The 16,555-nt window shown below is 42.1% G+C and overlaps 1 protein-coding gene across 1 annotated transcript; it reads left to right on the top strand.

The window, feature by feature from the left end:
• The first annotated feature begins 7,203 nt into the window (after positions 1–7,203).
• Positions 7,204–15,984, top strand: LOC308315808 (mitochondrial glutamate carrier 1-like). The gene is made up of 9 exons (XM_080763971.1): positions 7,204–7,338; positions 8,567–8,692; positions 8,909–8,964; positions 10,485–10,575; positions 11,063–11,181; positions 11,958–12,144; positions 12,432–12,589; positions 13,181–13,256; positions 13,648–15,984. The coding sequence occupies exons 1-9, from the start codon at positions 7,316–7,318 to the stop codon at positions 13,805–13,807; spliced, it is 996 nt and encodes a 331-aa protein (XP_080620097.1). The 5' UTR covers positions 7,204–7,315; the 3' UTR covers positions 13,808–15,984.
• The last annotated feature ends 571 nt before the right edge of the window (positions 15,985–16,555 follow it).

Here is a 16,555-nt window from a genome sequence, read left to right on the forward strand (position 1 = left end):
TTGAATACATGACTTGACTAATGACAAAACTCTCATATTTGCTGGATGACGTATACATACCCGGCCTATACTGTACAACAATGTGCAAATGCAGCAGCAAGATTCTTGAGCTGCTGTGATAGAAGGATATCAAATTGAACACAACCACCAGACTACTAATCATTGTGTGATCTGCATCGAGCGACCTCGGTACATATATATTAGAAATAGATTTTTTGGAAATTCTGACTTTCAATTGTACATTTTGTATTGTACAATTGTATTGTTTCACTTTTTCCTTTGCCAATTTTACCGTTTCTCACACCAATAAAGCCCTTTGAATTGAGTGAGCGAGTGAGTGTCAGTACAGTCAATACACTTCAACTGGGTTGACTTGGAGCTTAATTCCGTGGCCCTGCAGGGCCATGTGAGTGTTAAAGTAGAAGCCACGCAGACGGAATGGGAAGAGATTAAATGAAAAGTTGGATTTGGAGGGAGTGGAGGGGTTATTAATACGAGAGGAGTCTGCCTCATCAAGGACTTTGGTGATGATTTAGTTCACAATTCTCTCTTTCTGCTGAGATGTCTTGAGGTCACCCAAAACGCCCCCAGAAAAATCAGTCTCTCTTTCTTTGTCTTTGTCCTCCCGGCACACAAGGCAGACTCGACAAGGCTGAGTGTTGAATATCAATGTCCCCATGTGAAGGGAAGACTAGACAGAAATATAACAAATTTAGCACAGTGGGCTACTAGCGAGAGAGAGAGAGAGAGAGAGAGAGAGAGAGAGAGAGAGAGAGAGAGAGAGAGAGAGAATACAGTGGCAGAATACCTGAGAACTGTGCCTATGTACAGTACCTACTACCTATACAGTCTATGGTGAACATAGTCTTGCGATCGAGAAAGGCCCTAGGCAGACCTGGCTCCAGAGAGAAGACAGACTATGCACCCATTGCACACAAAATTTGGTCGAAAACGGAGTTAAACACTTCCCATAGCCACTAGTGTACCAAGACATCAGCGACCCGACCTAGCTTTTCCAGGCCTGTCAGTGGGGTAGGGAGCGCTCCAATACGTGTAGGGTGTATGTAGGGGGGGGGGAACTCAGGCTTTACGGGGGCCAGTTTCAAATTGCAGCCGTCTACGGACTTCTACGGTGCCCTTTGAGAGTGGATTTGAAGGAGTCAAGGGATTCACATGTCTTAATGGCTGTTGGTAGGGCATTCCACATTTTGGTGGCATAGGAGCAAAATTAATTTAGTCCCTTGTTTGTGATGACTCTCGGTTGCACATGATTTGTTGAACTCCCTCCCTGTTTACAAATTTCTTGATTTCCATTTAATTGTTTTGTCTAGATTGTGTTGTTCCACTTTAGCATTCGGCAATGCAAACGTGTGTTTTCTCATGCCAGTACAGCAGCCCCCTTTGAATTGAACTGAAATTGAATCGAGAATGAAATGGAGTCATTCAGTACAGGTGCATTGTGAGTGACAAGTAGAGAGCATTTCTCCTGACTTGTCCTTGAAGACACTTTTTATCTGCTATCCTTTCATGATGGATCTCTGTCTCTGCTGCTGCTTTCTTCACCATCACTCCAAGTTCTTTTATGAGTCTGTGCTTTTCTATATTCAGTCCATGGTGCTTTCTCTGATTTCTGTATAAAGAGGTCCTGGTCCTGACTCCTTGCCCTATGGATGTTCACCACCGCCCACAGACCAGCTGTGTGTGCGCGCTGTGTGTAGGGTCATTGCCATATTGCCTTGCGGTAAATTATTTTAAACATCAAATTATTGAATTTAATACAAGAAGTCTACACAATTAGAACATGGAGAATAATTGTTATTTTGATCAATGCCTGTTTTCTCTCCTATGTGTATACTATAACTATAAAATGTATTGGTTCATTTCGGACAAGTGATGTCCCTTAATCCAATGTTTCATTAGCCTGGATCCAGCCCAAAGACCCCGCCCACTCTCTGAGTGGACTGCATCTCAAGCTACAGTCTGATAATCAGGCTAATGTTTCATGTAGTTGTAATTTAAGCCTCATATATACTCCAGGGTGAATTGATAAGCTATCGCCACAATATGGAGTATGTATGAGCATTTAGCCTACTCTAACTCATAGGCATATGAGCTTGAATGACCCTTAATTAGAAAGTCAGGAAACTTTAAGCAGTGCTAGTCAGGTATGTTATGTTGAATGTTATGCTCTCTATGCTGCTGCATTGTCTATAAGGAAGCCAAAACAAAAATAAGTTTTAGTTTTGGCTTCCAAAACAAAAACTACATCATAAATAAATCAAATGTCACCGCACTTTTGAGAGCCGTTGCTCCTAATGCTACCACGTCAATTACATCTTAAAATAGTCAAGGCTAAATGTCATCATGTTCCGTGGCTCAAATGCAGAATAAATAATGGACCTTGAAATGAAAAGGGTTGAAACCTTTTATTCCTTTAGATCCTTCGACTATATGCAATGCATGCACCTCTTGGTACCACAGCACCTCAAAGGCCCTTTAAACAAGGCTCCAGACTTCAAAACAAACTGGTCAGGCTTCTACTGGGCCTCACTCGGCGAACCCACCTCACCCCTGCCCACTTTGACAGTGGCTTAGGAATGGCTTAGGGTTGACGAGTACAGCATCTTGCAATGGGTCTGGTCCTCAAGATTCGATACACCACCAAGATACCCATGTATACCTGTCTAAATAGCATACTTCCTTAATGTCAATTAAGTCCACACCCACAACACCAGAGGGAGTTAAAAAAAAACATGTGCAACCCAGATTCGGCACAAACAAGGGACTAAATTAATTTCACTCCTATGACACCAAAAGGTGGAACACCCTAGTCATTAAGACATGCGAATCCCTTGACTCCTTCAAACCCGCTCTCAAAGGGCACCTTTTACCTCTTTATGATGAATTCCTGTTCTGTTCTTTGGCTAAATAGAAGTGTATATTTGTACGTCTCTAAATGTTTTGATGAATTGAACAATAAGGTGGACCCGGCTCACCCCCACTCACAGTTAACAGCTTTTGTATTGAGTTGTGCTTGAAATGTACTGTAATTCTGGAAACTGTTAATACATACTTCAATAGTTCAATCAATCAATCAATCAATCAATCAATCAAACAAACAAACAAACAAACAAACAAACAAACAAACAAACAAACTCTATGGTTGAAACTCACTGCTCTTTTCGACCAGGGAAAGGGATGCCGTTCTCAGATTGACCATGTCTTCCATCTAGTGGCAAATACAAGACGATGCTAATAGCAGGGAAGTCTCTGGAAACCAGGGTTAGTTTTTACCGAGTTGTTTTTTGTTCATTCAATTGCAAGCGCTAATCTAACGCGCGATTTATATATTCCTTATTTTCGCATCGATGTAATATTCAAAACTACTCACATATCACGCGTGGTCTGCATTTCGCCACTCTCTCTGGGTAAGATTGGTCTGGTAAGAATGGAGAGGCGGTCGTGACGTCAATTATTTGCATTATTCCCAGCATGCTTTGCAGCTCTGTGTGGGCTATATTCAACGGGATTACGGGATTTAAACTATTACGGTGGAAATAGAAATTTGATGTATTTTCCATTGTTCCAACAGTCTTTTTTTAAATATTTGAGATTATGTGTAACAATCCACACCATGACTGATAATGTCTTTCAAGTCGGGAGGGTTTATATAGCTGCTGCGCGCGGCATTTCCTTCAGTGGGCGGAAGCTCATTGTAGAGGTCACATGCTGAGTGCTCGTCACTCCACCAATCACCTCGGGGAAGGTCTGAGACAAGAGCCAATCGTCACCCTAGCAGGGTGTCACCTGATATGGTTGAGTGTCCACACAGAAATTACGGGTCAACCGTGGGGCAATACTCACAGGAGAAGCTAGATGGCGCACTTACACAGCGTCTCTAGCGGATGTGGTCCCACCGACTTGGAATCGTTCACGGCTGGCAGTTGAGTCCGATGTATGAGGTGGAGCACTGCTCCAGAACCCAATTCAGACTACTCTCCCCCCACTTTTTAATTATATTTGTCTTGTCTGTTTATATTTATTTATTTTTAATTCATGTCTTTATTTTACTTTAATTTTTTAGACCGGGGGATTCTCAAATCTCAACCTGTACTGACATGTGTGTCGCAGTGTGTGTGACTGATTGATTAGGCTGATTGATTAGTCTGTAATAGAGCGGAGCGGTCTGTTATCAATAAATAACACACCGCTGAATTTTTCACAATATACGTGGCAGATTTTTTCACAATATTTATCTGGCAAGTCAAACTGCATTACTAATGCCTCAACTCCTATACGATTGTGTGTTTGTTAGGGTGGGGGTCCCCCAGTTAAAATGGGATTATTTTGTGGGGTTGCAACCTGAAAAGGTTGAGAAACAGTGCTTTAGGGGTTGGCAACCTTGACATGAATGAATTGCCTGTTTGCCATGTTTTTATTTTCTTGATAGTCAGTGTGCTTTAGACCAGTGGTTCTCAACCAGTGGTCCGGGGACCACTAGTGGACCTTTTGGGGGTGCCAGGTGGTCCCCAGCTAAATGATGGAGAGTTGATAGATCTTTGACTGTAAAATGAAGGGTCCATATGGTTTCTTTTTACGCTCTCAAGAGTTAAATTATTGTAAACATCTGCATTACTTAAGTTACACGTAGTAAACTCGATCAGAGTTATGTAGCCTATACTCGATCAGAGTTATGTATATTGTGTGATATTCTTCTTCACTATTTTGGTGTCAGCGTGTTGGCACAGGAAATATAATGTATTTTAAATTGTGTCTGAATAATCCCGTAAGGGATGGGCTGCGAAAGGCAGCCAGACAAATAAAAGCATTCATTCATTCATTATTCATTCATTCATTCATTCATTCATTCAAGAAGTCTACACAATTGGAGAATGTAACATAATTGTTTTTTTTTTTTAAGGGGTGCTAGCCCCTTCTATAAACAGCTGATTGACCATTGACCATGGTAAGAGAATTCCGGTCAAATCTCTGCAGGACATGTCATATACATCCATGGTGTTTATAAATAATTGTGTTAAAAGTTGTTTTGTTTGTGTGGTTTCATTTATAGTTTTTCACGGTGGGGTAAATAAAGAGCCCTTGTGAACATCAGTTGGAGCGTTGTCTATTCTGCATCAGATGAAGATCAAGGCTTGGCCCAGCCTCGTGTGAACGCACATATCGAGGGCAAGTGTGTAGGGCGAGTGGCGAGGAGCTGGTTTCAGAAAGGGGGTCACAGTTGAGACACTGTTGAGACATTGAAACAGTGCTTTAGACCACACTGGCAATACAAGTGTGTCTGGGATTGTTCATTGTTGTCTGTGCAGCTTCAAGGCCGAAGGCTCAAATGCCTGTATCTGTGGTTCTCATACTTTTTTCATTTTCAATGGCCCAGCTACAACAAATAAATTGGAAATGGTTGAGAGTTTTAACTAAAGGAGCTCCAGCCAATCAGAATTTGCATCCTCACCTTCGTCTTCAATGTTTGTGTTTACACGAACACTCAAATTGCCCAGTCATTGTCAATGTCATTTAATGTTTGTAAAAATATAAGTAACAAAAGTGAAAACAGTAAACTGCTACACATGCAAACACAAGGGAAACTACCAAATGAAACAATGAATGCTCTCTGTAAGGCCATGCCCCAGGCAGCAACATGGTCCAGATGTAAAGAGGAAAAGCACCAATGGCCAGGTCTTTATATAGTCTGTGGGGAGACAGTGACCAGGTGTCTCCCCTTCCCCTGATCACCTCCGACTCCACCCTTCAACCAGCACTGTCTGCAACACAGAACAGCCCCAGGGGGCCGTCACAATATTCAACAGGATTTAAACAAAGAATTATATATAGTTTCAGCGGCAGTAGAATTGTACTATGCATTGTTATTATTATTTTGAGGCCGAAGGCATGGGACTGTGACGCACCACTGCGTAGATGAAGACATGATGTTTTGTCACTTTGGTTTGTCTAGGTAGTGCTGAATAGTAGGCTGTTAATGCAATAATTATAAAACCAATACAATACTACTTTAAGAACGGAGTCACAACGTGCTTGACAGAAGAGACACAATAGACACGTGACATCATCATCATACCCAGAAGTTATGCGGAAACGTCTACTGAGTGGCAAAAACTACTTCCTGGCCTTGAAAGCCCATACATCCAAACAGAAAAGTCCTATCTGATTGCATTAAACAACGTTAAAATCACTTTGCCACTCGATTTACCACTGACTTTATGCATCCACAAAAATCCACAAAAACAATACAGCGTCACAATAGCAAACAAGTAAAAGAAAATAATGTCAAACATTACAATTAAGACTGAAGAGTGCTGAGGGGTTGAAAGCAACTCTATATAGGTGAGTCTTCAGAAGGGATTAAAAACGTGGCAAAGATTCAGCAAGCCTTAATTATCTCCTCGGCCCCTCGGGCAAGGCGTTCCAGAAACTTCAAACTGAACTTGCAGGACAGGTTGGTGAGAAGTTCCTGCCAACTTGCAGTAGGCACATCCCAGACTCGAGACTTGTCTTTTTAAAACACCATTCAAAGACACTCTTATGTAACTTGCAAAGGCCTTTTCAGTTCATTCATTTGATTTCTCTGGCAAGTATATGAAAGAGAGAATAACATAGTTCTATAGAAACACCCAAACTTTCTACCAAAGGTGACTTCGGTTATAATGATGCATGAACATGAACTCTTATTTAATCAAAATATATTGCGCATTGTTTAATAGTTTCTGGTTCATCGATGGAGTTGAATTTGTTCAATGCAGCAGGATCTGCCATTGAAACAAAGTTTTACTATAGTGTCGCAAACTGGACTTTTACAATGTCTATTTGTCATCATTCGTAACACCTGTGAAGGTCCGTGATGTCGGTTAGCATCTCTATTCTCTACTCAGTTTTTTCACTGCTCTACTAGTCTAGATTATTTTAAACGATCACATCAGGCTGGGTCATGCCTTTTCAATAGATCACATTAAAGGACGACTGATTGCTGCGGTATTTAAAACCGATCCAATAACATGAACGTGCATGCTTGCTAGTCATTAGGGAGCGTGATTTGTCCTCAGTCCTTTTGGCTGGTAGTAGTAGTATTACAGTGGAATGAGGTGTAACTTTACCGTGGCTCCGCAGGGCCGGGCCTGCCAGTGCCTGCCTATATATATGACCCTGTGTGTCTCTCTGCTTCTTGCCTTCTCTGTGTCTACCCAGGGACTCTCAGGCTGCCTGCTCTAGCTGCCCCTACGGCCCCCCTCCTCTATTCTGATTTCTGAACCATCTCGCTTGCGTGTATCAAGAATTAAACATCATGGCCCAGCAACAGCAGATCAGGTAGGAACCCTGTACTTCCGACACTTGCCGTTCCAGTGTCGCGCACATGAAAATAGAAGATCTACAAGCTCACAATGCATCGCAGCGTGATGCATTGTGAGCGTGTAGACTGTAGATCTACTTTATTGTAACTGAGTACAAATCAGACATTGTCATGTAGAATGGGAATGAGCCTGTTCAGTTCTGCATGATGATCCGGATGTTATATGTGATTCTACAAAACAGGCCTGTTTGACCCTTCTATCCCATCTGTGTGTGTGTGTGTGTGTGTGTGTGTGTGTGTGTGTGTGTGTAGTGGTGGAAAAAGTACTCACATTTCTTACTTTCAATTCTGAAATTTTGAATAGTGGAATAGAAGTAAAAGCATTGAAAAAAAAACAAATTTGTACTTGAATACAGTACTTGAGTAAATGTAGATACTTTCGACCACTGGGTAGGACGAGTGTTGCCATCAGACTGTGGTTATTTTGGGACCCTGTAGATTCTCAAGGCAGTCACCAGTCACTGTTGAAGTCTGTTAAAGTCAAACGTTGTTCAACTTGATCCCTTTCAACTTTTTCCTCTCACATTTTTGCACATTCAAAATCATTCGTGAATATATTAACATTACACATTACGTCTCTGTTGGGTGGGATAAATCCTTGTCCATCTGCTACTTTTGATGTTTTTGTGTGACGTTGTAACATGATCAAGTAGTAGGGCATTACTTTAGGAAAAAACAACAACAATATTGTGTGAATTATTCCTTTTTTCTTTCATGTTTTAGCAGGCCTCTGTCTTTTTGAGGGGCGCTAGACCCTCCAATGCCTGGCTTTTGAAATGACGTCATATGGCAGCCAAGTCTATGGACTTTTAATGTTTGTTTAGAGTACTTTTTAACAAAAATCTAATGGCAGCCAAGTCTATGGACTTGGGGGTCATGTGGCCAATATAAGTACATCTTGTGACTGGTTTCATGTAATTTTATACATGCCAATAACACACTGCATTCATGTCTCGCTAGTGGCAGTGAATAGAATCTAAATTGTGTGGCAGCCACAGTGGGTGTCCCTCACTTAACACAAGTGTGATTTTTACTCTCCAACATTCTATACTGCATGCATTAACAGTTTAAAAAAAATCCTGAGTGTCAATGTGACTCAGAGAGTGTACAAATGTAACCAAATGGACCCGTTAAATGCTCTGATGAATAGGAATAATATTGCACCCCATGTCTATATTGAAACAGCCTCCCGGCCAAACTGATCAATGGAGGGATCGCAGGCATGGTGGGAGTCACCTGTGTGTTCCCCATCGACCTGGCCAAGACCCGCCTGCAGAACCAACGCAGCGGCCAGCAGCTCTACAAGAACATGTGAGAACATACTCACATTCAAGCCACAATACATGTGCTCAGTATAAAGCTCATTAAAAAGTGATATTTTTTGTCTAAAATAAAAAAGTTGTTTGTTTGTTGGTTTGTTGTTTGTTTGTTTGTTTATCACTTAATTCATGTAGCCTACAATATGATCGTGTGCTGACTGTAATTCATTGCGAGATTACATGTAACATTCAAATGTGTTTTTCTCAGGATGGATTGCCTTCTGAAGACAGTTAAATCTGAAGGCTACTTCGGCATGTACAGAGGTAAGACTACTGTACTTACTGAACACTACTGTATATGTGTATATAGATAGATAGATAGATAGATAGATAGATAGATAGATAGATAGATAGATAGATAGATAGATAGATAGATAGATAGATACTGGTAAGCAAAAACAAGAGTAAACAGGTTGTACATAAAAGCGTCCTTGCTTGGCCCTCCACTCTTGGACAGAGCACAACGCAAGGGTGGGTTTCTTTGTGTAGGCCTATACTATCGTTCTCATTGCAAACGGTAGCCTATACACGTACGTAGCATCCACTTAGCAGGGTAATTGCCTTTGCCAAATTGGCCAAGAAGACCTCATAGTCTCCCTTTGCTCGAGTGATCGTGACCCAAGATAAACCTGGCGTTCATTGTATAACAGGCAGATCTGTGATGCAATCAGTTATGCTTCCAACAAACGTAATCCTTTTGTACTGAAACATGCCACAGCATGTAGGCTAAGCGGGTATGATTGGCACTCGACATGAACACAATGGAACATGGTTTGATGTGTGTGCATGTGCTCCAACGTGTGGGACGAACTTAGGATCTTAAGTCAAACTAGTTATGTGGGTTGTGATTCTGTGTTAAATTATCATATTGTGCTGTGAATGAATGCCACTGTAGGCCCTGAAGCTATGTGCGGCGTGTGTGTGTGTTGTGTTTGATCATGGCCCATGGAGGCGTGCCAAAGGACGCAGCCCCAAAATGCATGAATTCATCATGTTTTAACATACACATAAATGTTAAAAATAGATAACCTTAATAGTTTTTAGTCTAGACTAAAAACTTTTGTTTCCACAGCCTAGACTGTTTCATTTCATCCACAGCCCTCGTTTTTCCTTCTGCCATTGCATACTGGGTTTGATCTGAATGTTGTTTTAACCCAAGCTGTTCCATTTTTCTTTTCTTCACATAATTTTATTCTGTTGTATTAGTTTTTGTATTGAGTTGTGCTTGAATTCTGCATACTGTTAACTATACGCCTAACCCTAAACTTATTTCTAACCTTATTCTCAGTAAAACAAACAAAAAAGAACAATCAAGAAAAAAACAATCAATCAATCAATAGGGGGGTTTCAACGTTTGACCTGAACGCAGGCAGACAGGCACCAAAATAAAAAGACTTGAACAAAAGAGGCACATGAATCTGAAAGTGACAACACTCGCTGAAACAAACATTTATACACAGGGAATTAACTAGACACATGTGCCACTCGAATGACAATCAAACACGAGATAGGCTGCCAGGCTGGGGCTAAGTTACAGGACACACACAGGTGAAGATGAATCATCATCACAGGGTGGGTGAGACAAGGCAGGCAACAACAACAAGGGCAGAAAGGAAACACAGTAACACACTACAAAATAAAATAGCAGAAACCCAAGAACACTCTACAAAACAAGATACCAAAATACACAGATACAGATACAGAAATGCAGATCCTGACATGTGGTGTTAAATGTTCGAGACTGTCACTTAACTCTGTGTCATTGTTTATTGTTGTTATTGAAGGAGCTGCTGTGAACCTCACCTTGGTAACACCCGAGAAGGCCATCAAACTGGCCGCCAATGACTTCTTCCGCCACCAGCTGAGTAAAGACGGGTCAGTGGAAATGGACAGATTCTCACATTGAAGTATTAACTCTAGAGAGAACAAATGTATTCAACCCATTAAGACCTGAGGACCCGATTCTACAAAATGTCTACTAAATCCTAACTGTTTTCTGAAAATACTTATGTTGCTATAATATCAGTGATGCTCAACTTCTTTCATGTCAAAGACCCCCAAAATTATATGTATTTGCCCCCGGACCCCCCCATCTGAAAATATTTAGGAAGCCCCCAGAAGCAAAGATTTGAATTAAAAATGTTTGCTTTAAAAGAATACGGTATATTCAGTATTTCAACACATTTCAAGATTTTTGAATAGTCAACCAATGATAAAAATAAACAAAATGACACGGATGCTTTCCTGGTTTTAACGGGTCAATGTATCCATTTGAAACTGTAAGAGAGAACAATGCATTATTAATTTATTGCAGACTTTAAATAGTTTGTGTTTTACACCCCACCTGTGTTGATGGTTTCAGTGGCAGACTGACGGTGGGGAAAGAGATGCTGGCCGGCTGCGGTGCAGGGATGTGCCAGGTCATTGTGACCACGCCCATGGAGATGCTGAAGATCCAGCTCCAGGATGCAGGCAGGCTATGTATGTGTTACATACCGTAGCCTGCCTGTGTTACTGTGTTACTGTTAGGATAGCACTTCACCCATGAATGTTCAACCTCATCTTCATTATAATTGGCCCTCACTAATATTAATGGTAAGACGGTTTATAGGCATATACCTTTTCTTCCTACTCCCTCTGCGTGTCAGAGGTGGACTGTGAATAACTGTGGAGTTTGAGAATAAGTCGAGATTCTTTCGACTTATTCGGCCCCAAGAGCTCTAATCAATAATTTCCAGATAAAGGTGTGTGCTGTCGAGTGCCAGCTATCCTGAGCAAAACGTCGGCACAACTCGGCGGGAACCAGCTACTAGGTGCTTTGATTAGTTTCTCACCCCCTGTACACTGGTCGGACAACCAATTTGCACATCGGGACCGTTCTTCTTGCGTCGATAACAGAATGATAATGTCATTAGTAGTAGGTACATATCTGAATTGACGTCCACAGCCAACCTCTGAGACACAGAGTGAATAGACAGAAGCATTTATGAGAATCACTTATATGAAGATAAGGGTGAAAATGTGCTCCTTTAATTTAACTCCGAGAGCATGTAACCAAACTGGTTAAGTTTGTAAACTCTCTCCTGTATCCATCACCTGTATCCAATAATGGGTGCGTTCTGAAATGCGCACCGGGAGCGCACTCGCCTATTAGTTTGTATTGGCAGTGCGCTCAGTGTCCTGTAAACCATTACTCTGCACGTTCCATGCAGTTCTCAGACAGTCACAATAATACTGCATCTCTGTATCTCTGCCAGTGGCCCAGCAGAGGGTGATGCCCAGTTTGGTGCCCGCTCTAAAGATGCGGGGAACCAGTGCTGTCCTCAGTCGCTCCTACAACGCCAACCAAGTGATCAGAGTGTCAGCCACGCAGATCACCAGAGAACTGCTGAGGACCAAGGGAGTGTCAGGACTGTACAGAGGCCTGGGAGCCACGCTAATGAGGTGACAAAGTGAAATACCACCATTGCACTTATGTGTAACAGTTCTCAATGGGCCTGAAAATTAAGGCCGCTGGCCCTAACTGGGCCCTACTGGGCCGGCTCGACGCTCAGCTCGGCCAAAACAATTACCACTTTTAGGCCCAAAAACCCGAAAAGGTCATGCATACAACAACCTTTGAACTGAGCAGATTGGACTTTCCAATGACTATATTTTGTAACTGCAATCATTGGGAGATTTCACCTATAAACTTGTGATGTGACATTAAGCATATCGTTGGCCATTTCCAGGGATATCCCATTCTCCATGGTGTACTTCCCGCTGTTCGCTCACCTGCAACAGCTGGGTCGTCACTCCGCGGAAGACCCCACCGTGCCCTTCTATTGGTCCTTCCTGTCAGGACTGGCGGCCGGATGCACCGCGGCAGTGGCGGTCAGCCCATGTGACGGTAAGCGGCTCGGCCAAGATCTGGCCAACGTACACTTCCGTGTTACGGTGCGTGTCAAAGTAGAACCCAAATGCAGGCAACACAGGCAGAGTACTTTGCAAGAGTTTAATGATGACGAAACATAAGGCGAAGGCTTACATAAAGTGAAGCAGGCAGGCAAAAACCATAAATCCAAGGCAGGTCAAAGGTAAACAAGGAGTAACAAGTAACAAAGTCCAAAACAACGCAGAGGGTCCAACCTGAGGAACACTCAGGAAAAATGTACTGAAAGGCAGGAGTCCGGAAAAACACACTAACAATAGGTTATACTCTAGCAAAGAATGAGCAGAATGAGTCCAGTCTTATGGGTGGAGGGAAGTTGGCGCAGGTGAGTAGTGAGAGGGGAACAATTGGGCTGATGAGGCAGTTGGAGACAGGTGTGTGTAGAAACAAAGGGAGGGGGGAGTGGCCAAAGTGGAAAGATGGACAGGCAGGGAGCCAGACCATAACAAGGAGACCATTATTATTTATTACCCTTGAGTTGAAAATGCTACTGTGTGCTTCTGCGATTCAGTTCTTGCAGTGAAAGCTCTGTCCTCTTCTGTTGTGCAGTGGTGAAGACAAGGCTACAATCCCTCAAAAAAGGGGCAAATGAGGAGACCTACAAAGGAGTGGTGGACTGCATCAGGTAATACTAAAGCCAGGTTTTTTATACTTACTTACTGTAGTTGTGTGCCAGGGTCACCGAAAGTAGCAGCACTACAATCTCACAACGCTTTGCAATGTTGACGCTGCACTATATGACCCTGCATGTACAGCAGCTATTCTGGGTCCATGTCACGGGCCACGGCATGCATCCGAGTATAAACATAACTCACAGCTGCATCTACAGAGAAAAACACGTGTTTGAATCCTTAACAGGTTCCAAAGTTGGCCACGTTTTTGTTTTCTTTAGTTTTTTTTGTGTATGCACCGGCCCTGTGACATCAGGTGGCAGCCACTTCTTACTATGACGTAGTGTGTGTTTTTGAATGCAGACAAATAGTTTGCTAACCGTTTAACTCTGTCCTCCCCTGCAGTAAGATCATGAGGAAGGAGGGTCCAGGGGCGTTCATGAAGGGAGCCACCTGCAGGGCTCTGGTCATCGCCCCTCTCTTTGGCATCGCCCAGGTGGTCTACTCTGCGGGAGTGGGGGAGTTCCTGCTGGAATACACGCCTAGCAACATCTACTCTGCTTAAGACCAGCTTATACTTAGTCCTACAGAGTAACGTCCTGGGGGCTGTGCCGACGTCCTGTTTCTAATATATTATCGGAGGTACTCGGAAAAATGGGGACCAAGTGTACAGTAGATGTCATTTCATTTTTAAAACGTGGGTTTTCAGGGAAATGATTGGATGGAAAGAGGGGAGGAAACTGTCCATTCGCCCTCTTAAAAGCTCCCCTTCATTTTCCCTCAATGAGGGACCTGATTGTACGACCTCTTCCACCGTATCTCTCTGAGTTAGTCCTCTCCAAACCATCTCCACTCCCGAGCCTTCCTTCGCCCCCTAGAAGCCCTGTATATCCCTTACTGTAGCTCTCACGGTACCTCTAACCTCTGATCGCTTCCAGCTGCTTCTTCCATATTGGCATGATGAGTATCACCGAGTGTTAGAGAAGAGTGAGGAGGTGCAGATATCATATTTGAAGGACAGCAGCAGAGGTTACGAAAGAACTTTGCGTGAACAACATCCTCCAATCCTGTTTTAAAGGGTTATTATGTGTATAATATTGGGCTATTGATGCAGCCTATTTCTTTGTACAGTATATTGTTTTTTTATTCATATTTATTTATGTAGGCAAGACTTCTTTGAAATCGTATCAACACCGAGCGCAACCAAACATGAAATGACTTTTTATGTGTTGGCAAATCTATTTAGTCTTAGTCTTCGTCATCATGGCTTAGTTTTTTACTTTATTTTCGTCAGTGAAAAAAGGTAGTTGATGAAATCAGCACTGCTGTATTGTCGCATGCTGTCTCTCTAGGGATGATGTTTCATGCTCTCTCATAATGAGTCTTCCTCACTCTACCTATTCCCAGGTCTATAAACAGCACCATATCACACATGTCAGGCACGTGCAGAGGGAGGGAGGCCCCCCCTCCCTGTCTCAAAGTCACACCCCCACCCCTGCACCAACATCTGTGGCCTCTAAAAATATTATATATTTTAATGTTTACATGGAAATTAGATTGCATTTCTTATTTTACTTTCCAATGACATTAGACAAGTTATTGCGCCATTAGCATATGACATCATTTTATACAAATCTTGTCTTTGAAAATACTGCAGTCTGAAGAGGGCCTTTAATGCCCTTATGGAGCCGATTGTGGAGAATTAACATTTTCTACGATCAAGCCGCTGTAATATTCTCTGTTTGCTTGAGTCATCCAGAATATGTCATGTCAGTGAAAGATGACAAGTTGAAGGCATGCTAGATAGGGAGATGACTGATGCTTTTTCTTTTTAGGCCGTGCTTTTGGGACCAAGCACAACACATCCCAAAGTGTTCTGTGTTTATTACAGTTTTGTTGTGAACTGTCAACGACACACTGGTAGGCCATGTTAAACACAAACATTACTGTACTAAGTTGCGGCAGTTACAATGTTATACCCGGGGTGGTTTTCTGGGTAGCATTAGATGTCTGGGGACCCTTTTTGTTAAGCATCAAGTCTGACTGTGGGGGAAAAGAACGACCCTCAACATTTTTACTTGCAAATGGAATATTTAATTATAGGATCATGCATGTACATGAAAGCTGAATAAACAAATGTAACCAACAGCTTTTGTTGCCGTTGTGTTTATTTATATGCCAAGTCTGCAGCAATTTGTCTGTACCATGACACACATTCCGGAATATTAGCATTTCTATCCTCAGGCACTGTGTTATGTACTGTAAGTTATGGCTTGTTTGTATTGGCAATAGAGTAGATTTTCTGATGCAATATTTAAAGCCGTTGCCATATGTCTCTCCACGCATAATATGCAGAACTTAAGACATAATGTAATGTGCAGTGCTGGTGCCACGTACTGCAGTGTGGGTGTAAACGTACTCTGCTGCATGGCATGCAGCATGCCCCCCCCCCCATGCAGCTGTCTGCTGTGCTCAAACACAGAAAGGTGAAACTCTGACAAACCATGTTATGTCATGCTACTAAACATGGACACCTAATCCCAGATGGCATGGGATGGAAACAGCAGCAGAATGTTCAGGTAAGGTAACAAAAACATCCCCCAATACAGCAATATAATTCATTCTAGCACGTATGCATAAACTGCAGCGACACATTTTCGTCTGTGCTCAGATAATCTTTGTCATGTTGCAAATAGCCTACCTCTTACACAAGTAAAGAAACAAGTATGTTAAAGAGGGCAGCTACTATTGGAGTATAATATAATATTATATATACTATATAACAGTGATACTCAACCTCAGGCCCGCGGGACCATTATGACTGGCCCACCAATGAAAATAAAATCTGGAAAATGAAATAAAAATAAATAAATCTGAATGAAGTTATCTTTAATTACATTATTATAAGTAATACTATTAGAGTTGTACTATTACTCGAACGAAAATAAAAGCTTGGGGGGTGGGGGGGGGGGAGATGCAATGCAAATGAAAGACATATACTGTGTATCCCTATTCCCTGACATAATTGTATAGCTAAACGGACAGAATTCTATTTTATTTGAATGATGAAACCCAGGAAAACCCAGGAAATTGCGGAAATGCGGAAATGGTGGAAATGGAAACTGCGGAAATTGCGGAAATGGAAATTGAGGAAATTGCGGAAATGGAAATTGCGGAAATGGAAATTGCGGAAATTGCTCTTCACTTATAGCTATCTATTTTCAGGTAGATTGTTTTATTTTACTCAGTCAGCCATATCACTACTCATTTTTTTTCATGAAAAAGGTCATAGCTGGGTAATCTATTTTCAGGC

Source organism: Protomyctophum bolini (genome assembly GCF_963924005.1).
Source record: "Protomyctophum bolini genome assembly, chromosome: 5".
NCBI lineage: Eukaryota > Metazoa > Chordata > Actinopteri > Myctophiformes > Myctophidae > Protomyctophum > Protomyctophum bolini.

What these genes read in the sequence shown, in the direction of transcription:
- LOC308315808 (XM_080763971.1), top strand. Translation starts at nt 7,316, where the DNA reads ATGGCCCAGCAACAGCAGATCAG. An exon ending in CAGCAGCTCTACAAGAACAT is followed by an intron (nt 8,693 to 8,908) that starts GTGAGAACATAC and finishes TGTTTTTCTCAG; the next exon opens with GATGGATTGCCTTCTGAAGA. An exon ending in CTGGGAGCCACGCTAATGAG is followed by an intron (nt 12,145 to 12,431) that starts GTGACAAAGTGA and finishes GGCCATTTCCAG; the next exon opens with GGATATCCCATTCTCCATGG.